At 46.4% G+C, this 23855-nt stretch overlaps 2 protein-coding genes across 3 annotated transcripts in view; both read left to right on the forward strand.

Moving 5' to 3' along the window:
- crocc2 (ciliary rootlet coiled-coil, rootletin family member 2) overlaps window positions 1-18811 on the forward strand; it is a gene marked incomplete at its 5' end in the record, with an annotated part of 45505 nt that extends 26694 nt beyond the window's left edge. The window contains 19 exons of the mRNA XM_080770449.1: window positions 1617-1810; window positions 2135-2262; window positions 2690-2859; window positions 3355-3534; window positions 4288-4422; window positions 4529-4672; window positions 8074-8312; window positions 8932-9091; window positions 9590-9757; window positions 10581-10956; window positions 11469-11596; window positions 11703-11823; window positions 12492-12655; window positions 12745-13185; window positions 14186-14335; window positions 14432-14632; window positions 16160-16291; window positions 17176-17355; window positions 18251-18811. Coding sequence (XP_080626575.1) covers window positions 1617-1810; window positions 2135-2262; window positions 2690-2859; window positions 3355-3534; window positions 4288-4422; window positions 4529-4672; window positions 8074-8312; window positions 8932-9091; window positions 9590-9757; window positions 10581-10956; window positions 11469-11596; window positions 11703-11823; window positions 12492-12655; window positions 12745-13185; window positions 14186-14335; window positions 14432-14632; window positions 16160-16291; window positions 17176-17355; window positions 18251-18334 — 3495 coding nt within the window. The 3' untranslated portion in view covers window positions 18335-18811. The remainder of the gene's footprint in view (window positions 1-1616; window positions 1811-2134; window positions 2263-2689; window positions 2860-3354; window positions 3535-4287; window positions 4423-4528; window positions 4673-8073; window positions 8313-8931; window positions 9092-9589; window positions 9758-10580; window positions 10957-11468; window positions 11597-11702; window positions 11824-12491; window positions 12656-12744; window positions 13186-14185; window positions 14336-14431; window positions 14633-16159; window positions 16292-17175; window positions 17356-18250) is intronic.
- Window positions 18812-20230: 1419 nt separating this feature from the next.
- The window catches only part of sned1 (sushi, nidogen and EGF-like domains 1), a 44274-nt gene continuing 40649 nt past the window's right edge, over window positions 20231-23855 (forward strand). For both annotated transcript variants that reach the window (XM_080771346.1, XM_080771347.1), the window contains exon 1: window positions 20231-20783. In XM_080771346.1, coding sequence (XP_080627472.1) covers window positions 20565-20783 — 219 coding nt within the window. In that variant the 5' untranslated portion in view covers window positions 20231-20564. The remainder of the gene's footprint in view (window positions 20784-23855) is intronic.

Consider the following 23855-nt stretch of genomic DNA (forward strand, 5'->3'; position numbering starts at 1 on the left):
GAAGAGTGTAAGTGACAGAGGCAATAAATTAGCACTTACAGTACTTTACATGCCCACCTCCTTCGAAAGCCTGTTTCCTCTCTCTCCTCTAGGAATGGAAGGAATTCCGTTCTGTTTTATTATCTGTTCTGGAGTGTGAAACTGGGGATATACACGTCGATCTCTGCAGGGACTTCTGCAGCTCCACACAGTTCTTTGACAAATCTCCTCCAAACATTTTCAGACAGCTTACCTGTGAAAATAAATGGACCGTGTCTAAAACAAGCCTTGCAAAATGGCCTCGCTCTCGCCAAGGCTTGGGAGCTTATTGGGAGCTATTCATGTCCATAACATCGGTGCAATGCGTCCACTTACATCCACCCATTTTGAAACCATATTTACCCAAGGAGAGGCTGAGAGACACCTTGCACTAATATTTGGTTAGTTCGTTTTCAACAAATTGCAGTGATTATTGCATTTCCAACACTGCTATGGTACTGAAACTGTAGAAGTTGGAGGGGGCCCGTTTGCAGTGCATACCTTTGAGGGATGTGTTATACTTTGTCAGGAAGTGGCCTTTAAGATGCAGCGGGGAACACTATAGAGTTACAGGGAACTATTGGGCCATCTTGAGAGCTGACGTGGTAAACAACTCATCCTGTCTTGATTCAAACCAGCAGACTACAACCTTTGAGACTCACAGGAAGCTGCATGAAAAAAAAAAGTGAGCTGATTTTATACTGTTTAATCGTATTTGCGGTTGGCAAAGGTCTGCCATTATAGTAAAATATTGCTACTGTAAGGTTGTCAGGGATTTTGGTCCTATGCTACCAGAAAGTAAAGATTGCACCTCAAATGGCCTCATATTGGTTGTACTGAAAACAGAACTGTATTTGTGTGGAAACTGAATTCCTATTCAAACTATTAGAGTACAAAGCTGTCTTTGTACTACGTTTGAAAACGAAAACATTGCATGTACTGTACTGTGGTTACATATTTATCTAATTCACCTAGGTCCAAATTATCATAGTGATTTGATGGGTTATTGAAAAAATGTTTCAACCCCATTAATCATTTATTTTGTTGTTGCTTCGGGCAATGCATCTGGTATGATTGTTATGAATTCTTCTAACGTGCCATTTGACATATAATCAGCCTTCCTGAAATGTTAGAGCATGTTTAATTTTCTGCATTGTAAACTCGGATTCATACTTAAATAGCCGATCTGCAAGCTCACGGCATGTCACAGCATGACATGTTGTGATCTTGTAGAACGGCTATTTTCGGTGTGCAACACGGCACGCAACTTAGTACAAATCAGGCGTAACAGTGAAATAGGGGGCATGCCGAGTTCAGTGTCAGGACAAGAAGAAAAAACAACCCGTCCCAAATGAGCTTCTGGAGTACATAGAAGGTTTGAGAAGGGGGGGGGGGGGATAATCCGCGAAGAGTTCCCACCATAGCACCAGTCCAAAGTTTTTACATTCCACCAAAAGCATGTAAACTATTCCTAATTATACTTCTAATCTAATTATATTTCTTATTATAGTTCTTTTTTTCTCCATGCGGTATAATATACTATATATAAATCACAGTATTGTTGCCAGGGGGTGTCATGTGTGTGTGTTGATGTCCAGGCCAACAGGCAGATGCAGGCCTTGTCGGAGCAGCTGTGTGCTTGCAGGAAGGATCTGGCCACGCAGACCACAGCTCTGCACCGAGCCACGCAGGATAGGGAGGCCACGGCCAAGGACAGGGCTGCTCTGGACGTCCAACTGACCTCTGCTGAGCGCAAGGCCTGGGGACTGACACAGGAGCTGGCTGTGTTAAGGTGCAGGGAGCGTGTGTGTGTGTGTGTGTGTGTGTGTGTGTGTGCTTGTGCGTGTGCGTGTGCTTGTGCTTGTGTCTGTGGGTATTTGTCTTAGTCAGACCCACAGGCAGTGTGTACTCAAGGTATTTTGGAGCCTCGTAGCATATTTCATGTACTGAAGCACTCTGTGTCTCGTGTAACAAGAGGCTTTAAGTAGTATGGTTTTATTTGGAAACTATGCCAACCATGGATCATTGGCTTTTATGACCTTCTGCACCTAGGGTTTCAAAGGTCTCGTTTTTTTCCTCGGTGCTCCAACCACTTTTACCGCTATGTTCCATGCAGGACGGAGAAGGATTCCTTGGAGACGGCTCTGTTTGAGAGCCAGGAGCTCGCCTCGTCTCTGGAGGGGGAGCGTGCCAGGCTGGAGGCGGAGAGGCGCGGCCTGCGGCTAGCTAACGAGGTCCTGACGTGTGAGTAGACCACCCCCCACCCACCCGCACGCACTCACACACACGCACGCACCAGAGCCCGGCTGTCCGGAGTCCTCCCCAACAAGCCACCAGAGATCCATATTTCAGCTGTGAGCTCCGCAGCAGCTGGGCTGAGGGATCACTGCAGTCCCCCTCTCAGCTGACCAGGGTCCCCCCCCCCCCCCCCCCCCCCCAACACACACACAAACACACACCACACCCACCACTACGTCACCCCGACAGGCATGGATAAGCAAGCTCCATAAAAAAGTTACAGATGAACCCCAGTGCACATAAATATAATTGAGTCTAAACCTGGCAACGTCTCCCCGGCCTCACTACGAGCCCTCGTACACGTGTCCGTCTCAATGATCTGCCGCGCTGTTTTTGATTGGGTGTGTGTGCGTGTTTGGATGTGTCCGTGCAGGTGATGTTGCTCGGATGCGGGCGGAGGCCGAGGGGCAGGCGGTGCGGGCGGTGCAGGAGCGAGGGGTCTTGGAGGACAAGCTGGCGCAGGTGGAGAGGAGTGCCCAGGCCACCCTGAACAACAGGGAGCAGATTCACACAGAGCAGCTGGAGGCTGCGCACAGGGACAAGGTACCGTGAGGGGCTCATCACTCATGGTCATCATTTTAACACACAGTCAGGGTAAGGGTGGGTACATACAGTACTGTATGCAAAAACACTCTCAAGCCCCATTATGCTGCACAAATGCAGTGAATTTTACTCGTGTGCGGTGTGCACATTCATACAGTAACTTACAGCGGTGTATAGTGTGTGTGTGTGTGTGTGTGTGTGTGTGTGTGTGTGCGTGCGTGTGCGTGCGTGTGTGTTTTCCCATGCATGTACCTGTTTGTATTGTATGTGTGTACCCTTTTCCATTTTCGTACCTTTTTGTATGCATGTACTTTTATTTTTGCATCTGTGTACCTTTTGAGTGGGTTACGTTTTGTATGTGTGTACCTTTTATGTGTGTACCGTTAAATTATATGCATGTACTGTACCTTGTACCTTTTTGTGCCCTTCATACCTTTTTATGTATGTGTACCTTTTGCGCGTCGCGTCTTCATGCGTGCTTTCGGCGGTGGACAGGAGCAGCAGCATGCAGAGCTGACGCTGCAGAGGGAGCAGGCCGAGGAGCAGCTGCAGAGCCGCTGTGAGGAGCAGCGCGTGCGCAGCCAGGCCGAGCTGCAGCAGCTGCAGGAGGAGCTGGCGAGGCTGCAGCACGACTGCAACCACAGTCTCCTGCAGGCCGAGAGTCACAAGCAGCAGGTGTGTGTGTGATTGTTTGATTTGGCAGGCTTTTGATTCTGTCATGACTTTGTTATGATTTTATTATTAATATCGTTGCTGTCGGGCATAATCCTCTTATCTCTGTATTTTAACTTTTCGTGGTTTTTGAGGGGCGCTAGCCCCTCCTATGCCCAGCTTTGTGTTTCTGTGTGTACCCCATAGCGAGGATTTGATTGGCTGAGGGCTTAAAAAGTGAGGATAAGTCAGGGCGCCTGTTCAGGGGGGGAGGAGGTGGGGGGGATAGCGTGTACCTCCACATGCGTTACGCCCCCCTAGTGAGACCCGCAACAACATAGTCTTTTCATTATGTCTGCCCTATGAACTCTGAGATTTTGTTTGTTTACCTCTGAGTCACTGATACTTAAGAGCGATCTAACCTATTCCTTATATGCAACTGACTACACTTGACCACTGAAGGCTGTACTCTTGTGTAAAATCTGATATTTTTTCTCTCCTGAAAGCCAGATGTTGGAGGGACTGGTGTCCCTCGAAAACAAAATCATGCATTTAAAAAAATATCAGATCTACAAACTCACAGCACATCACCCCTGTTTCTGATTTCTTTTTAAGTGGTTCAATAAAATACAATTACTATTTTTACTTTATCTGTAATCAGTTGTCAAGGACAAAATTGCTATCGGCATCAGACCCAGAAATCTGGGATTGGGCAGGCTCTTTGCCCCGTGCCTAAAACGTATTGGGTGACCCTGATCTTTGTTGCTTGCCATCCAGGAGTTGTCCCAGAAGGAGGCCGAGAAGGCTGCTCTAACAGAGCGACTAGCAGCCCTGCAGCAAGACCTGGACACAGCAGGCATGGAGATGGAGCGCCTACGGAGAGACGCTCTGAGCAGAGAGGAGCAGGACAAGGTAAAGAACATGGCAGGGAGTGAGAGGTACTGAACATGAGCACTACTGTGGCTCTGAACATGAACCTGTAATGTTTGTTCCTCTCTGTCCTGTCTTTCTGCTGAAGAATACGACGGCTGGGCTGCAGGCTGAGCTGCAGGAGTTGCGCTCTCGCTTTGAGGAGTCTCTGAGCACCCACGAGAGCGCCAAGAGGAGCCTGACGGAGCAACTGAGAGAGCTGAACCAACACAGAGAACAGACGCTGCTGGAGGTGCAGATAAGGGCAAAAATCTGAAGGACCCTCTGCTGTACTCTTTGTTCCCCATCTTTGTTTTAACAGTGTCAACCCGTGTCAAAGTGAATGTTTCTTATAGGTCGAGGGTCGGCGGTTTTGGGTGGCCTGGTGGATGAAATATAAGAGAAAACTGAGAATGTACTGGGAGGATGTCACAAGACAGATGACCAGGGGTTGTTTGTAGGGGCACGGAGGCGGACGGATGGCGGGGAGCTGGCCGGCTTGTTTGGCTTGGCATGGCATGGGAGGCCTGGGATCAGGTTCTGGGCCAGTTGGATGGGTGGGGGTGTACCAATTAGTACCAGCGCGAAGGAGAGCCATTTACCACAGGCCACTGTTGACATTGGCCACAGCCACAGAGGTTTTACTAGCGTCAGGATGCCACCAGGTGCACAGTCCGGAGCTCACTCTGCAGAATGGGGGGTGCCAGTCACTCTGAAGGCGCCAGGTCAACTCTCTGTCTCTCTCTCCCTCCCTCTTCCCTTCAGGTAGAACTGGGTCTTGCTGACCTTGATATAAACACAGCAGTGCAGTTAGAGACCATAACTTTGGCCATAGTGACATGTTTTTCTGATACTGCAGGCTTGTTAATCGCCCTGTTGTAATGTGCATGGATTTAGCACGTGAAGAAATCCCCTTTCATCCGTTTGGGTTGTTTGAGTTCAGGATTTCAGGCGCCGCGCGGGCATATTGTTGAGATAATAACCTCACCGACACTTCATTGGATGGAACTGTCTGTTTTACAGAACTGACCATACCCCCAGTGATTTAACTGTCTGTTTTACAGAACTGACCCTCTCTTTTGAAAGAGCACGTTGTTTATCTCCCTGGTGGTGCTTTTCTGGTTTGAATAAAACGCTGCCTCCTTAGTCTTATCAAAGCATATAGCAAGTCAGCGCAAAAGGACGTTCCGCCCGACCTCACGTGAAGACTCCAAGACAAGGCTACGACCACACAGACCAATTTGGCAGCCCTCGCCTTTCTCTCTTGTTTGATTATTTTTACTAATCCCTCCTCTTTGCTCGGGATTCTCATGTCAGACAATGACAAAGCAGGAGTGAGAATGTGTGACAGCGAGAGGGAGGGGGTCATGCGACCGCCCCTGGTACTGTAATGTGAAATCAAAGTCGGAGTTAACCCCTTGTGTAAATAAGCCACTGGGGGAGAGTGTTTATTTTCTCCGCTGCAGCAGCAGTGGTAGCAGCAGCGAGACCCCGTCCCACTTGTCCGCAAAAAAGCGGACATCATGGCCAATGCCCTCTGTCTTCCCAAGAGAAATGGTATGACTATCCATATCAGCAGTGAATTTCATTTTTTTCCCATTACATTTTATGAGAAAGCACCATCGTGTGTGGCCTCTGATCATAACACCCAACCCCTCCTTCTCCTCCTCCTCCACCTCCTCCACCCTCCCTCCCTTCCTCACCTCCTCCCCCACCTCACCGCCCTGGAGCTGCTGTTTATCATGTTCCCGGCCGAGGATTCTTCGCACGGCGTGCTGTGGCCGGGGAGACCGGGGGAGACGGGGAGAGACAGCACCTGGCCGCGGGCCCGACGCGCTCTTATCCACGGCCCCGATAAGCTCTGTCCTCCCTAGTTCTCTGGCTGAACCGCCATGCACAACATGTTGCCATGAAGCACAATAATATAGGTCATGCAGGATCGGTGTCTGTGCGTTTGAGCTCTCACATTGCCGCCGTCGGGCTGAAACCTTGTATCTCCATATTTAATTATTTCATGTTTTTTTAATTAGATGTTTTATACTGTGTCATATGACCGTATCATGCAAAAGTAGTAGCCGATCTTCAAACTCACTACGCATCGTGTTGCGATAGAATTGTTTTTGGAACTAGAGGTTCGGGCCGCTCACAGGGCCCTCACCACACAGATCCGACCAATTTGTCTTAGTCATAGTGTCGGGGCCTTTGTCATTTTGGTCGGATCGGCAGTCCTGGACAATGGACAACCGCATACCCGAACTACTCGACGACGGGCACCGCACTCCCTTGAGTCCTTGCCAATTTTGAAGCCGAGAATGAAGTCGGCCGGTCCCATATATGCATCTGACCATATTAGGTGCATAGCGGTCGGATCTGTGGCTCTGGATAACTGGGTACATGCCCATATGGGTATCGGTTTTGTTTATGGCTATGTCTCAGTCATAGTGAAATGCCTATAATGGGTGTATCAGGTTTGTTTATGGTTATGTGGATGGGGCTGGTAGAGTGCACCAAGGCTCTGTCTGTGGATGGGGCTACCAAGGCTCAGTCTTTGCACAGCAGCGGACCAGGGTTCAAGTCTGACCTGAGGCCCTTTGCCGCATGTTCATCCCCATGCCTCTCCTTCCATTTCCAGTCTCTCTCCACTTTTTCTATCAAAAAGAAAATGCTCAAAGAATATCTTACAAAAATGGAAATACATCCTGTGGCCTTTTGCCCTTAGCAGGCCACACTATTGCCTGATTCATGTTTTCATTTATTTGCATGGATCAGTCCAAGTGGGCTTCTCTAAAATCATTAATAATCCTATTGAGTTCAATTGAGATAATTCAAGGCATACCTCTATTCCCAATGTGGGAATACAGTCTCTCCATTGTTCTTTTTAGCAACCTGAAAAACAGCTTATAAATGACCATTGTTAGCATTCTTTGTGGAATTTAATGGATTCTATCAGTGCAAGCAAATGCGAGCCAATGAGTTATCTTCTATTGGATTTAATGAGCAATATTCTAGCCAGTTATATTCCCGTTATCTGAAGGGATGGTGCAGGATTTCTTCCAACGTGTTTTAGTGAAGGACACACACCGTGCAATTCAAATGATGAAAGTATTCTTTTGATCCTGTGAACAAGTTGTAATTAATGACGTATCATAAACCTGCATAGCATACTGACTGAGGGCTTTACTTTTATCTGATGCTGATTTGAAATAGAGTAGTTTAATACAAAAGTTTAATACAAAACAGAAAACACACCAGGATATTACCTTGAATATAATTTTTTGATGATAATAGAAAACGTATGATGTTTTAACCACTTAAACCCTATATATTTACCAGGGTCCCCCCTGGGGTCTGTACTTGGTCCCCTCCTTATCTCCCTCTACACTAAATATCTTCGCAGAAATAGCCAATCTACAAGCTCTACAATGCTTGAATGTTCGCCTACTGTATTTCCACAGAGTGCTCACCTATTATGACATGCCCAGAATGGGGATGCTAGTGTCCAATCCATGATTTAAAATGATCACAAAACCAAACAAGCTGCGGCTGCGGCAGAATATTAGAGAAGCCTTCATTAGATTTCACTTTGGTTTCAAGGTCTGCTCTCTCCCTCCCTCCATTTGACTCGCTTCATGTCCATGCTGGCCGGGGCTCAAGGCGGAGGGCCTGCGCAGGCAGCTGCAGGAGGCAGAGGAAGGACGCGATGCGGGCCGCAGGGAGCTGATCGAGGCACATAGGGAGCTCCAGGAGTGTGCCCTGGAGAGGGACAACCAACGCAAAGAGGTGCTGGACCTGAGGAGGCTGCTGGGGGACGAGACCAGGGACAAAGATGCCATCCAGGCCTCTAACCAGGAGCTGAGGGCCTCCGTCAAAAGAGCGGAGAGCGACAATAACAGGTACAGGGGGAAGGCACTGGCGATCCAACAAAACAAAACAGTGAGGGGAGGTTTTGATAATCCACAGACACACAAACACACAAAGCCACACATGGGAGCGGATCAAATGATCGTATTGTAAGTGGTGGGATAATGTGCAGAGAGCCGGTCATTGTTGCATCTGTCTTGTTGTACATGACTGGTTCTCAACGTTGGGTCCAGGGACCCCCAGGGGTCCTAGAGAAGGTTCAATGGCCCAGCTAAATTGGTTATAGCAGTATCTTTTTTTTTTATGTGGAATATATCAAACATTTTCATACAAATCTTGTATGAAGGGTGCCTGGCACAATCTAGTTTCAGGTGGGGTTCCGCTGCCAAATACACATTTATCTGGGGGATCATTGGACATGAAACAGTTTGAGGACCACTACTGTAATGTACAGTATACTTATAGTTTCATTGTACAGATATTCTACTGTTACATGGATGCTAGGTTCTTACAGTATTACATGTATTACCTTGTATTGGTCTTGTTTAATGTATTACCTTGTGTTGTTCTTGCTTACTGTAAATCGCTGGATTGAGACTGCTAAATGATTGAATTGTAAATTGTAAATTACTTGTAAAATAACTGAATTAGCCTGAGGAGAGGCGTGGAGGAGAGGGAGCAGAAGGTGTCCGTCCTGGAGGAGTGTAGGAGTTCCATGCAGCAGGAGGCCTCTGCTCTGAGGAGCACCATGAGGGAGCTGCAGAAGTCCCGGCTGCAGACGCGCAGAGAGCTGCAGGAGCTGCGTCGACAGGTGAGGAGCTGGGCTTCATTTTGGCTCATGTGGCTTCCGTCTGGCTGCTTTTATGAATCATGTCTCACCGGTCCTTATCGTACCTGTGAACAGCAGTGCATGGTGGATAGTGACTAAGTACCTTTACTCAAGTACTGTACTTTAGTTTAGTACAGTTTTGAGGTACTAATTTATATTATACTTCATCTCAGAGGAAAATATTTTGCTGTTCAGTCCACCACAATTATTTGACAGCTTTAGTTACTTTGCAGGTAGGTTGTTAATAATTAATTAATTATTGATAAAAGCAGATCTACAAGCTTGTAGATCGGCTATTATGAAATATGTCTTAACTGTTAAGATTCACGATCACTAATTATTGTCCAATAATATGATATGATTCTTAAATGGCCATTCTGCAAACTTTTGTAATTTGAGTGATTCTGCGTTGTGTTAGTATTGCTACTTTTGCTGAAGTGAAACATCCGAGTGCTTCTCCTCTCCACCTCCTGTGAACAGCTAAAGGTCCTGGAGGGCGAGAACGGCCGTCAGGGTCAGGAGGTGCGAGAGCTGCAGGCCCGGCTGTGTCAGGAGGAGGCGCGGGAGGAGGAGACACGACGCGAGGCCTTTGCTCTGAAGCAGAGGGTCCTGGAGAGCGAGGCTGGCAGAGAGGCGGCCCTCAACGAGGTACTGTAGGAAGGAAGGAAGTTCTCCCTCCGGGGATTAGTCTGCTAAGAACATGCTTGAGCAACCCCCCCCCCCCCCCCCCCCCCAACCAAAACCCCCACACCCATCCCCATTCGTACATACTTGGAGAATACCTGCCACATTCATGGCTGAGTGATTGCGTCAGTATACTCATGCTTCACTGTAAGGACTCCAGCAGCTGGTAGTCTGTTCTGTTGGCGGTTTTGAAAGCTACAGTAACCATACCTGTTCTCAGGATTGGGTTTTCTAGGGGAATATCCCTTGTTTTATCTTTTGTCCTTTAGCCAGAATTCTGGTCAGACTGAATAAAATACACACAATTCCTTTTTAACGTTCTGTTTATTAATTTTTAGTTTTTTTACAAATAGAAGTAAATTGAGAAATACAAACAAATGCAACAATGCAACAAATACAAAAAAATAAAACGACACACAAGAACAAAACAACACAAATCAAATCAAGACAACCAAAGAACATTCATAACAAAACAAAATAAATTAAAATATATATATGTAATATGTTATTCATGTTTCAAAGAATTATGTTAACCACATGAATCCTGACCTCATAATTAGCCATAATTTATAAATTATGGATAAGGGGTCAGGACAGGTGGGACTTCTTGGGGAGGGGTCAGGATAAATAATGGACTTAAATGGTTCTTCGTCTCAACTCTTATAATCATCCCTTTAAGTCTTTTTTTTTTACTTTTAGGGTAAATAACTCTAAATGACACATTATTATTACGTTATAGCAGAGACAAGGTGGGACGGACCCTAACAATGAGTGTGTCTTTGAGCAGGTGGCAGCTCAGCAGCGGCGTGCAGTGGAGCTGGAGGAGGCAGAGCGTCAGACCAGGGAGGCACTGCAAGAGAGAGAGGCTCGTCTGCAGCAGCAAGACCACAAGCTCCGGGAGGTGAGCGGCCAGTTCGAAGGGGCGCTGGAGGACGCCAGGGGCCAGATCAGGGAGGTCGCCTTGAGGGCCAGTCTTGCCGAGGGCAAGGCTCAGGGCCTGGAGGAGCAGCTGGGCCTGGGCGACGCCGCACGCAGGGACCTGGAGCTGAGGCTGGCGGGCCTGCATTCAGCTCTGAGACGCACCCTGGGCATCGGCCGCACAGGGTCTCCGTCCCGTAGACGAAGGTCACCCTCGCCATGGAGAACTCACTCGCAAGTGAAGGGTAGGGGCCATGCGGTTTACATGCAGCTAATACACTGGTTTTCTAAGTACTGAGTACAGACCCACCGGCTTGGAGAGGAAAATGAAAAAACGAAACAATTATGTTTAGCCCCTCCTATGCACAGCTTTGTGTGTGTGTTTATATCACGGAATGTGATGATTTGATTGGCTGAGCACGGAATGAGATGTACGTATGATGATAAGAGCGCCCTCACTTCACTTCATCAAGTGTGATTTTCTCATTTTTGTTCAAATTAAATTCACATTGTTGGCATCCCTATTTAGGACATTCATTATTGTCCAAATTCTTAAATTATTTTCAAAAATCACTGCAATGCAATGTGAGCTTATAAATCAGCTACAGTATGTTCAGGGTTTTTTGAAAGCCAATTTTAACTTTAACTTTCAATTTTAAGGGAACTGCAGCCAAAGCTTAAGCCTATTTGGCTTGGAAAAGTATGGAAACCCATGCATGCTCTAAATAAAATATATTAATATGGACTCTGCTTACAGGGGTTGACAGTGTGGTGGATGGGCTTCCCTCGCTGCCTCACGGTGAAGATGAAGAACTAGACATGGAAGCAGTGCAGACAGCTCTCCGTGAATTCCAACAGGAACTCAGGGATGCACAAAGAGACAGGGTACAGTAAGCGTTACCTCTCAACAACAGCTTAACCACAGCTCAAAATGGACAAATTCAACAACTACTACAGTTCCACATGTACTATGAATCTGTTTGTCCTGCAGGACGGCGCTAGGGCTCAGATCGCAGGTCTGACTCGTCAGGTGTTGGAGCTCAAAGGTGATCAGGACAATTCGGGCAGCCAGCTGCTGCAACTGCAGATGGCCTTGAAAGAACTGGAGGAAGGTAAGAGATTCTTCTAGATCAGTGCTTCTCAAACATTGCGCAGTGAGACAAGGACCGGAGAACCTTGTGATTTTGTGACAACCACACCATTATTACTGCAATATAACTACACAAAACATGAATATACCGGTAATTATTTTTAATCAGTACTATATCATATCATATATCGGTTCTATACCCTACATAAATAGAACCATTTTCAACCGTGCATCCATATTTTGTCATTTGTGTCACGTAATTTTCATTTTTCAAAATAATAAATAGCTCAAATATCTACAAGCTCGTAGTTTACCTTTCTGGGGTTGGGGTGGGTGTGTGGGGGTGGGGGGGTCCGTTTTCCAGTTTTGTTTTTCTCTTTGTTGTTTGTTGTTTGCTTTTTTGAGTTTGTCTTGTCTTGTTTAAAAAGAAAAGAAAAAGAAAATCATGATTCTGTAATTCTGTGTTTTGAATGATGTTTGCATTATCATTAAATAAATCTTTAAAAAAATATCTACAAGCTCACAATGCACAATCTGAGCATGTAAATCAGGTATGCCTTGAGATTTTGACTTGCCAACTTGCCGTGGACACGGCTTGTTTGAAAACCAATTTTAAAACATCAATATCAGTTATGAATCATGTGTGGTTGCCTATATTTTTTGGTGGCTTCTTTGCGCCTGTTCGTCTAGGGAAACGCGAGATGGCAGAGCAGCTGCACGGGACACAGACCTCCCTTTCCCTGCAGGAGGAGGCGGCACAACGCAGGGACAGAGAGAAGAGGAGCCTCGGGGAGGAGGTGGTCAAGCTTAGGAGCAGTCTGCAGGCTGCCGAGGCCCAATCCAGGGCACTGCAAGTACGTTTGGAAGCCAAAGACAAGAATCAAGTTACAACACTGTACTTTCAGTGACAGCCATCAATGTTTTCCATGCCGTTGCTCCACAGGAGAAGCTGGAGCGTTCCCGAGGCCTGAAGGCCCACGCCGAGGCTGAACAGCGGAAGCTCAAGGAGACCCTGGAGGCGTCGGAGAACAGGGCAAGCCGCCTGGAGCTGTCCCAGCGCACCCTGGAGGGTGAACTGCAACGGGCGCAGATCAGGGCGACGGAGCTGGACGCGGAGGTGGGGGCCTTGCAAGAGAGGCTGGGTGAGCTGAGAAGGGAGCTCGGCGAGAGCGAGGACCGCTGCGCCGCGACGAGGGTCAGCGAGGAGAGGCTGGCCGCATCGCTGGCCCGCGCTGAGCAGCAGGAGGGTCAGCTGAGGGACCAGCTCCAAGACCTGTCCACCTCTCTCTGTGACAACAGGGCGAGTAGCACATCCATGCAGGAGGAGACAGCACAGCTTAAGAGGACCCTTACTGTCAGTGAGCAGGACCGCAGGTTACTGCAGGTATGCTGACTTTGGATCGTTTGGCTCCATTTTTCTAATACAAAATGTGTTTTTCCCTACTGTAGTTTTTAAGTTTAAAATAACCAAGTTAAACCTATCATCCCTATTCTGTGGGGAACTTTCAGTGATAACAGCAAAGAGATTTGGTGTAGAGGGGGAAAAGTACAGAGCCGACCCCAATATAGAGGGTTCAAGTGGTTACAATAAGGCCCTACTCTACTTCCAGTTGTCAATAACAATTCTGTTTAATGGCAGAGCCCACTTTCTCAGTGTACTCTGTCACTTAATCACACTCATAAAAATGATGGGTTTAAGAGGTTGACTGAGTAGGTGGATGGTGCAGGAAACCCGTCCTGGGCCAATTTGAAACATTTTAATATTTATTCAGGGCTGTTAAATAAAAACAAATTCCCTGCGTTGTATACTTTTATTTCAAGTTTTTCTACTGCAGTCCAGCTGGGGATCTTTAATTGAAACTGCAAAATAAGATGAATCACTGAGCTTCCATTACTGGCCTTTGATTTACAGAGCAGCCGTGTAACCTTTACAGTGAAGACTTTTTTTTTTATTTACCTTCGCTGCCGTGGTTTTCCTGAAGGACCTCAAAGACTATGCAATAAAATGCTCCGGAAAGCTCATTAATTCTCCAAGAGCTTCTCAGGAGAGCTTTCAGAGCTTAGTTGTGGGACTGCCTTTTAAAGATGCTGTGCAAACATAAACATGGTATAAAGATTGGTATAAATCTCTTTTATTTTGCTCAAAACCCATTGGCTCATGCCAATAAAAAGGATGGAGGAAAAAAAATGAAAGAAAATCCTACAATGTTTTCCTGCGAAAAGCAATGGAAAGGAACGACGGAATACGAAGGAAGTTGAGGATTAGAGAATTCAAGCGTGATCCTGGGAGCAAACTAATGTTTGAGGTGAAAGTTGGTGAACTCATTACTCCACGACTCCACCAGTTTGTCTTTATAATGTGTTTGCTTGCCTCGCACATGTAGGAACGTCTGGACAAAACTGGAGATACTCTTTCAGAGAGCAAGAGGCTGAACCACACGCTGACGGAGCGGGCCCAGAACCTCCAAAGGGCCCAGGAGGACTCTGAGCTGAGGGGCTCCGAGCTGGAGAAACATAACAGGACCCTGAAGGAGGTGAGTCAGCCCGGCGACACGGTCGTTTGCAAAACAAACAGGATATACAGTAAGTAAAACAACATTATGTGACGTGCCTGGGTGACCCTGATGCAGGCCCTGAGGCAGAGGCAGGAGGCGGACATACAGGCCCAGGACGGTGCTGTGCAGCTGCAGAGGGAAAAGGAGGAGCTCCAGAACAGGGGGATCAGCCTACAGAGCTCCCTGAACAAACTCCAGGGCGAGAGGGCCGAGATGGAGAGGGTCCTCATCCGTCTAGGGAAAGACAAGGCTTCTCTCAGAAAGTCACTGGAGAAGGTGAGCTGTCCCTTACATGTACAATGCTAGATTATTATTATTATTATTACATTGTATTAACCTAGAAGCTGTTGCAGGTTCGACTCCCGACCCCGACGACCTTTGCTACGTGTCAGTCTACTATCTTTAACAATAAAGGCAGGACATGCCCAAAAAAGACAAAAATAGAAGGCATTCATTGCAACCTTACAGGTGTCATCTTGCCACACTAATTGAAAGCCCTGCGCCCGTTTATCCGTTTGCCTTTGGCCGCCTTTTCCTACCAAACCACTCCGTTTGCACACATCTCTCCATGCACAATACGTACTGCATGCCTGTCCACACATAAACAGTTGCACCGATGCAACTGTCAAAATTACTGTACAGCTTGCATTTGCATGAAATACCATGTTATTGCGCAACATTTCACGTTGATGCAAATGACATCACATTTTAGGCCACACCCTGTTCCACTGCACGCACGCACACACATACACACACACACACACACACACACACACACACACACACACACATGACGCCTTATCACGCCTTTCTTCATATCAATTGATTACGGTGATCAACTGTGTCCTGTTTGAGCTCATAACACTCTGGTAGCTCGGGGCGCAGCTTTTTGAACGCTAATATCTCAGATTATTGTTTTTGGGTCAAAACAAGCTAGATTTGTGCCTCATTTCTCAAAACGATACTTACAAAAAGTATGTTTTGGGTGAATTAAATGACATTTGCGGCAGCCGTTAAATGGCAGATTTTTACGTCCTGACTCTTGAGTTTACGACCAAAACGGCTTTCAATCTAAGAGCCTCGTCCATTGAGTTATGTGTGGTGCTCTGCGCCGCTCTGAGCCATCACTAAATGGCGGTCAATGAGATTGCATTGTTGCCTCTGCCATCTGTGTGTGAATGGGTGAATGTAATGCACATTGTAAAACACTTTGGTTAAAGGCACTATATGACAGCACCATTTAACATTTTGATTTACCATTTAAAGAACAACGTTAAATATATCTTCCCAGTAGCACAATAACAGAAACAATTACCAGATCAAGGAAGATGGAAGCAGTAACAGGTCACGAGAGTTGGCAGAGTGGTCTATTAAAATAAGGTAGCCCAATGTGAAGCAACAGCATGGTTGGAATGTAGTCTTCCGACCAATCAGATCGCTTGGCCGAAACTACCTGCTGTCAACAGGTTTCGAGTGATTTGCAGACTTGGCTGCCGATTCCTCTCATTTCACTTGGAAAATAAATCCTTCCCCAGACTCCTTGCCCAGATATGACTCTACGCTTCGCTTTTTATTAGCCTATTATTGTTTGTTCCCTTCTCCCCAGACCCCTCTTTTTCTGTCACAACCTGTATAAAGTGATCTTGAAATTATGGAAACACGGAGATGTACTGTGAGAAACAAGCTGCCGCCACGGGCACATGGGGGCTTCTGCTGCACACATTATGGCGAGGCTTGCACGTGAGTGCAGAGGCCGTCATGGTAAAGTCATTGCTGCCGCTGTGTGTGTCGCTCTGCTGTCAGGTGGAGTTGCAGAGGCTGAGAAGGGAGGAGGAGGTGGTGCTGGCAGGTCAGGAGAGGCAGCAGCTGACGGATGCTGTCCACAGTCTGGAACAGGAGCTGGCCGAGAGGCAGGTTGAGGTGCAGGCCATCCAGGTGAGAGGGCCAAAGATGAACTGGCAACAAACAATCTCTATGGCAGTGTTTCTCAAGGGGTGTCCCCAGAAAAATGAGCTAACATAGCATCTAAATCAGTTTAACCACTTTAACCATACACACATCAGCTCCTTGAAAATAGTCGATCTAGGCCCAGAGTTGGAGTGGCATAACCGCCCGGGCACTTAAACTGCTAAACCGACTCCCGATCCCGACTACCTTTTCTGCATGTCACTCCCCATGTCTCTCCCCCCATGTCCTGTCAGCTTACTGTAAACTATCAAATAAAGACAGAAAAAAACCCCAAAATAATAAAAGATAATAGTCGATCTACATGCTCACAACGTGTCATGATGTGAGCTTGAAGATGTGCTATTTTCAAACATTCTGGGGAAAAAAGTGAAAGATTTTGAATATTTTTGAAACTTTTTAATAATATTTTCAGGGGTTCGTAGCCAAATACATATTAAGTTGGTTTGATATGAAAATGTTTGAGAACCTCTGCTCTACGGTAACGATAAAGCCTGTAACTGTGAACAATATGTAGGAATGCAACAGTTAATCTACTCTTTTTAATTATTACAGAAAATCTATTTCAATAAAAACATTATTGTCATTATAGGAAACAAATTAGCTAAAATAATGTTGCGATGTGATGGGTTTTGAGCATGTAGAAACATTGTACACCAAAGTATAAAACAGCTCTTAAGTTATTCATCACCACTAATCGATTTAGTTGATTATAGGAAAAACGAATAGATTTTTTGTGTGTCAATTTGTTAATATAGTATATATTTTAAAATACACTAATCCAATAACTTGAAAAGTCATAGAGTAATCACTGAGAAAACAATGGATAGTTGCAGACCTAAATGTGTGTTCAGGCCCAGATGTCCCAGTTGGAGCACTCTCACTCCCAGCGCCTCCTGGAGGTGACTGCTCGCCATCGCCAGGAGCTGGACATGGAGACTGATCGTCTGAGGGGAGGGCAGCTGCAAGCGGAGCGGGCCCTGGAGACCCGGGAAAAGGCCCACCGCCAGAGGGTCAAATGCCTGGAGGAACAGGTACTGTGTTGTCATCTTCAATGTCTGCCTGCACAGCAAAATCCAGAGTGTTCATGTAACCACATGAAACCTAGCATCCCCATTCTTGGCATGTTATAATAATAATAATATCTCTGATTTATATAGCACTTTTCTAAGTTCTCAAAGTTGCTTCATGGGGGGAAAAGAAGAAAGTTATGTCTAAGTGTAAAAAACAGTCAAAACAAGGGGGTGAGGGGTTAGCTGGGGAAAGGATCTTTGATGTGGTTTGGGAATGCATTCCAATGGGAGGGGAGGATCGTCTGCAACAGGTTCGGCACTGGTCCTGGGGATTTCCAGGAGGTTGGCATCACCGGACCTGAGCGAGCGGGAGGGGACATGATGATGGAGGAGGTCGGAGAGGTATAGGCCATCATCCACTTGCATTGAGTTGCTCACCCAACGCATGAGGCGTTCTTCCGGGTTGGAACCAGTGCATTCTGGGATTGGTTATGGACCATACATGTACGTGAACGCGCTGGGCCGTTGATATCATTGCGCACGATCACGTATGGAATATATAGCGTTCACATATGGAGCATGGCACGTGAATGTGCGCAACGCATAGTGCTTGGCCCATAGTGAAATACCACTTTCGACCACTATGTCTTTTGCGCTTCAGTGTTTCCTCTCAGTGGTTGTTGAGTGCCGGACGCTGAATAGGCAAACATTCCGAGAAAATAGCCAATCGAAAAGCTCAGCTTGTTATGAGCTTGTCGATGAACTATTTTCAGCTGGAGGGAAAAAAGGAGAGGACCAAGTAGCCTACAGTATAGGCCTCTGGGGAAACTTGGTTAACGAAGTGTTTAGTTGGTAAGAGTGTAAGCATGGACCCCGTAAAGTGATGCCTCTTTGACGTGTTCACATCCCACAATAGCTGCTAACACTGAAGGAGCAGTTGGACCAGGAGATCAGAAGACGGCAGGCGTACGTCAGTCAGATGCTGCAGCCCAGGCCGTGAAAAGCAGCCCTGCATGAGATGTACACGCCACAGCTCTCTGACCTCCGTGCACTCTGTTCTGTTGGCAGCGTCCCAGGCAGCGACAGCAACATTTATGTTTTAGGAGATCTGCTTCTTTGGAGCACATACTGTACACATAACACACACACACACACTCCTGAGCATTTTTCTCCCACACACACACACACACACACACACACACACACACGCACACACAGGCACACGTGCACATTGGATTACTTTAATCTACAGGAGAACTCGACAACAACAAACAATGAAAGTCTTGTTTATGAGTGGACTAGATGTGCCAAATTGTTTTAAGGATTTCCTCTCACAAGCCACACAGTAGGTGTTTCTACTGCTGTAGGCTGTTCACTCTGTCTCCATGGTTTATGTTTTCTTTTTAAGGAAACAATGTGATGGAAAGTTTCCTGGCTTGGTGCTATTTGCAGTTTATCATGCTTGCTCACACATTCATCTTCCATTGCACTGATCTTGTTCAAATTTATTCTTAAAGCACGTTTTAAATTAATCTGTTTTCAACAAATATGCATTCATATTTGTTTCCATCCTAATTCTCATTTGTTTATAATGCTAAACGGTTTTAATAGAAATGGGTTAAAATCATAATTAAACTTTATTTGGATTGATCCCATGATCCTTTGATATCTGATTGATTATTCACTTTGTGTATTTTCACATGATCAGCTATGTTTTACATTGTAATCCCTTGTATGGAAAAATATATTTGTTTTTATATGAGCATATGTCATAAAGGCAGTGAAATCTGATCAACAATGTGGTCGATTCATCTGAACAAGCAGCTTTTTCCTTAATATAATAAAGTGATTTATTTTAGATGATCATGTTTCTGTAAACTTCAGAGCTGCTCCCACGTCGTGTCGTTCCGAATACCAGAGAATTGGGTTTGTAGTTTTCACCATTCAAAGGCTCTCTGTGGATACATACAGCGATGTGGGTGAGAGGATGACCTTCGCTCTCTGCTGCCTGACTGCGCTGCGCTGGAATTTTCTTCCAAACATTAACGCTCTCTCTCACTCTCTCTCTCTCTCTCGCACCCACACACGCGCGCGCGCTCCATGCTTCCATGGGGGGCAATTCGTCATTACATCAGAGCTTGACCGGCAAATCATCGTGTTATTATCCCAGGACCCTGACGACTGACAGCCATCCATAAAATCCCGAGTGAATTTTGTGGTTTCTGCTTTGCTGATTAGAAACCGCAAAAACTAATAAGTATTTGCGTCTGTCCTACGTATGTCCGTGTGCTCACACTGCTCAGTCTCGCCCATATGTGCAAATATGTGCATACCGGTAGATTCTACTTTAACACAGTCATTGATTTAATCACTGATTCACTATAGGCGCACCCGCCGTTCATTCACTGTCCTAGATTTATCACAAATCACAGCTTTTCGCTCTACACTTGCAGTTGCAGTGCGCTTGTGTTTTCAATTCATAAGCGCGAACACATGCGTGTTTTCTGGCTGTTACACGCGGCTCCGGTACGCCTAAAGTAACTTCACTCAGGGTCTTTCGCAGGAGAGAAGGGGGAAGCCTTGTCAGAGAGTTTCTTTAAAGCAGCCCTTTGATTATCATAGGTCCGCCCAGTGCTTATCCAGTTACCAGCCCGTCAGAGGCTATTGGCTGGAAGCAGCTAATTATGCAAGGTAGTGAATCCCTACGGGGGAGGTGGGGCCAGAAGTGAAAGAACTCCTTTGGCAGGCAGAATAGAGCTTTTATTGAGGATATTTCTAAGCTAGCCATCAGGGACCAAATCGCTGGATTGTTAAAAAAAAAAAAAAAAATCACGAATCACTCTGCTCCCCCCACTTTTTTTTCATTCCCTCCCTCATTTCATTTGTGAGAGACACGGGGAGCGCAGCTCATGCAGCAGCACCCAGGCAGCACGCAGAATGCAAGGAATCTCCAGTATTCCCCAGCCACAAACAACCGGCCCAGCTCACTACTGAGGGCCAAATAGAAGACAGGAGAAAGAATATATACGACGATTCGGGAGGGTTGCCGTGGATGAGAGAGGGTGAGAGAGAGCAGAGAGGTGTCCTGTCCTGCCCGGTTCAGTCCTGCTCTGCCCTGCTGCTGCCTCAGGTGTGTGTGCGCGGTGCGTGTGAGTGGCGTGCTCCTCCCTCCCCTGTGCACCGTGCCTGCTGTCAGCTCCATCCCTCTCTCCGGGTGGCTGTCTGAGGCCATGGTGTTGGTGCTGCGAGCCCTGCTGCCCTGCCTCTGCACGCTGCTCGCCCTGGACCTGCCGCCCCGGGTGGCACCTGCCGTGCCCATGGGGGAATTCTACCCTTTCGGACGGGACGCGGGGGACACCCTGACCATCGCACAGGACGACGGAGGCTCCGGGCTGGTGGAGATCTCTGTCGCTTTCCCATTCTTTGGCGACAGACACACAGGACTCTACGTAAGTACAGACCGCGGGGACGTGTTGTTTGTTTATCCATTCATTCGCGTGCGACAAGTTGCGCCGGGACAGAGAGATGCTGCAGTGCTACTGCTGTAGCCTAGACTAGTAGAGTTGTGGATGTGGATGCATGAGCGCGCAGCCGCGCACATGTGCTCACTTGGCAGTCCAGCTGACACACGGCGTGATTCATATAAGAAGAACCAGAACCTGGTGTTCAGCAGAACATTTTCACACCACCAGCACCACTCCACCAGATATTATAATGTCCCGTGTTCGTTTGTTTGTATCGATAGTAGCCTAGCTACTAGTAGCCTAGCTACTGATTGATTTACGTTTTTATAGAAAAAGCATAGGCAATAGATACATAAACACATGCACATTCTGTCAAAAGCTTGAGAGCTTTTTCTTTTTTTTTTGAAGGGAGAGGGTTGTTCTCAAACTTATCATGCCAATTTTGAATTGAGAGATAGAGAGAAAATTAGTCTAAACATTTTACTGAGCCCCTTACTGTTGTAAGTCTACAAAGAGCTGTAATGAGGAAATGACAGTTTGTGTTCTAACTGCTGTGGAGCATCTGTGAGCTGTTCTGTTTCAGTTCAGAGCAGGGGGGAAATATGCACTCTGGAGAGAGAGAGAGATGGAGGCAGGGGGTAGAGAGAGAGAGAGAGAGAGAGGGGGAGACAGAGGGAGAGAGAGGAGAAGAGCTCTTGGGAGGAAGCTGAATGGTTTGACAGGGATTTTCGCGCACCACAGTGAAACTCACTTTGATCTGCCTTTGTCATGTATGGGGTTCAGTTCCAGCACATGGGAAGACAGAGCCCCTTTAAATCAACACCACCTGTTGTGGTTATCCCCTCCCTGGCCCCGCCCCCTCCTACAGGAGACCCCACCCACTTTCTGTCTCCTCAATCCCTGACAGAAGAGGCTGAGACACCATGGCAACAATGGGCAAGTTCAAAGTTCACTTTGCTAATCTGAGCATCCAGACTGTGGTTGAGTGAGATCAGCATCCCGATGCAGAGATTTCACAGGCCCACACACACACGCACACGCGCGCGCACACACACACACACGCACGCACGCACGCACGCACGCACGCACGCACAGTCACACTCAGTGTTATTGAACACCCTTTACGTCTGTGTGTTGGTTAAACCAATATTGAACCAATGAAAAGCGCTTCAGACAAAAAGCACTTTGGACAAAACCTCTTAACTAAACCTCTTAACCTCTTACTATTGGACTAACTCCACCACCTCTCCCCCTCTCATGCAAGTAATTGACAATATATATAATACCAAGTGATAACACTAACACACACTTTGATGAGGCACTATTGCTTTGTTTTCTTCATTTCCTGAATTTGTTTCATTTTTCATTTCCTGAAAAAAACAAAAATAAACATTTCCTGAAAAATTTACATTTTGGAGTTGGCGGGGTTTCTTCCCGACAGCAGAGATATATTGATTTCACAGTTGATCGATCATGCCTTTGTTTTGACCATTACTGCATATTTCCCATTGTGGCAGCACAAAAAGCTACACTCTGTTATTTTGGGAGTGATTTCATTATGACTGTTGCAATGAATCCAAACTCATGTAGTGTGTTATCCTATAACAACACATCTATTATCCTACAATAATACTTTAAGACAATGGCGAAGCTAGACAAGACAAGACGGATGTCAACAGAGGTTGCGCTGTTGATCTCAGATCAGATTACTACAAGGCTTTGATAAAGATCTGAGTCATTCACAGTACAATGTGCTGTGTAAGTGGTGAAGTGATATGCTCAGCTGTTACACAATGAAGCAGCAAGTCAGATAGACCAGGCTGTAACTCTGTATACACCAAAGACATAAAAGACTGTGGCAGGCACTTGAAAATTACAGTCACGCTTGTTTTAAATGCTTCACCTGAATCCATTAAACATCTGCTGTAAAAAAAGACAAGAAAAAGCGAGCCACATGGCGACCTCTGCCACAAGAGAGTGAGCTGCGCTGAGCAGGTGATATTTCACTGAACACTAAGGGGCAAATTCACATGGATAGTTTCTCCCAGAAGTTCATTCCAAGCCTTTGGGCCACTGCCACATGGAAGCTGTAGAACCAAGCAGCTTTTAGGCGGTTTGTGAATGTTGTCTCATGGTATTATCATAACTGACTCTGTTTAGCACTCCATGTGCTTGAAAGTATTTCCGTGAAACCCCTCACCGCAGCTCCCGTTAAAACCCTTAACCCTCTCGATTCCTGCAGGACAAATGAAACGTTGCCGTCTTCTTATCGTTGGCCGTTGTGCCTTTGAAATGCTAACCGTTTACTTTCCACACAAATGTCATTGAACCGAAAAAGCTCTTCCAGACGTTGGGACAGTCATGGTTTCTTGTCCACACTAGTAGAAACACAGCGCTCACACACCTAGCTCCCACTGCAGGCCCACTCCAACCTCATAATCAGGCTGTCCCTTTGTTTGTATCTGGGAGTTTTCACATTAATAGGGGTCCCCCCCCCCTCACAAGGGGTCCCTCTCCTCCCATGACTCAGATAACAAGGTGAAGGTCTTCCCTGCGGACCTGGCCAGCTGCTTTATCGGAGAGGCGACCAAATCCCTTTAACAGAAGACAGATGCATCTGCAAAGTGTCTTAGGGGCTTCCAAACAATGCAAATAACGGATTAACTAATCTTGCGGATGGCTGTTGTTAACAACGTAGCAGAGAAGGTCCAAGGTTCGAGAGGACACATAAGTCCACAACTTAAAAATGTAAGAGAAGATTGTTAAAAGTGAAGTTATTCAGTGGAGGCAGATAACCCTTTAATAACAACCTCCACACAACGGTCCTGCTCTCAAAAAGCTTCAACATTAATTACGGGGGGAAAAAGTTAAAAAAAAACCTCACATAATATAACATAATGTATATAATTAATCCAATAATATTTATGGGGTAAGGTTCTGCTTGCCTGTGTTATGAAGTCAACTATTAGAAGAACTCAAATAGGTTTGTGGGAAGAATAATGCCAAGGACAAAGTCTAACTGCTCTGCTCACAGATTTGTAACATCTGCTAATGCTC

This window comes from Protomyctophum bolini (genome assembly GCF_963924005.1).
Source record: "Protomyctophum bolini genome assembly, chromosome: 8".
NCBI lineage: Eukaryota > Metazoa > Chordata > Actinopteri > Myctophiformes > Myctophidae > Protomyctophum > Protomyctophum bolini.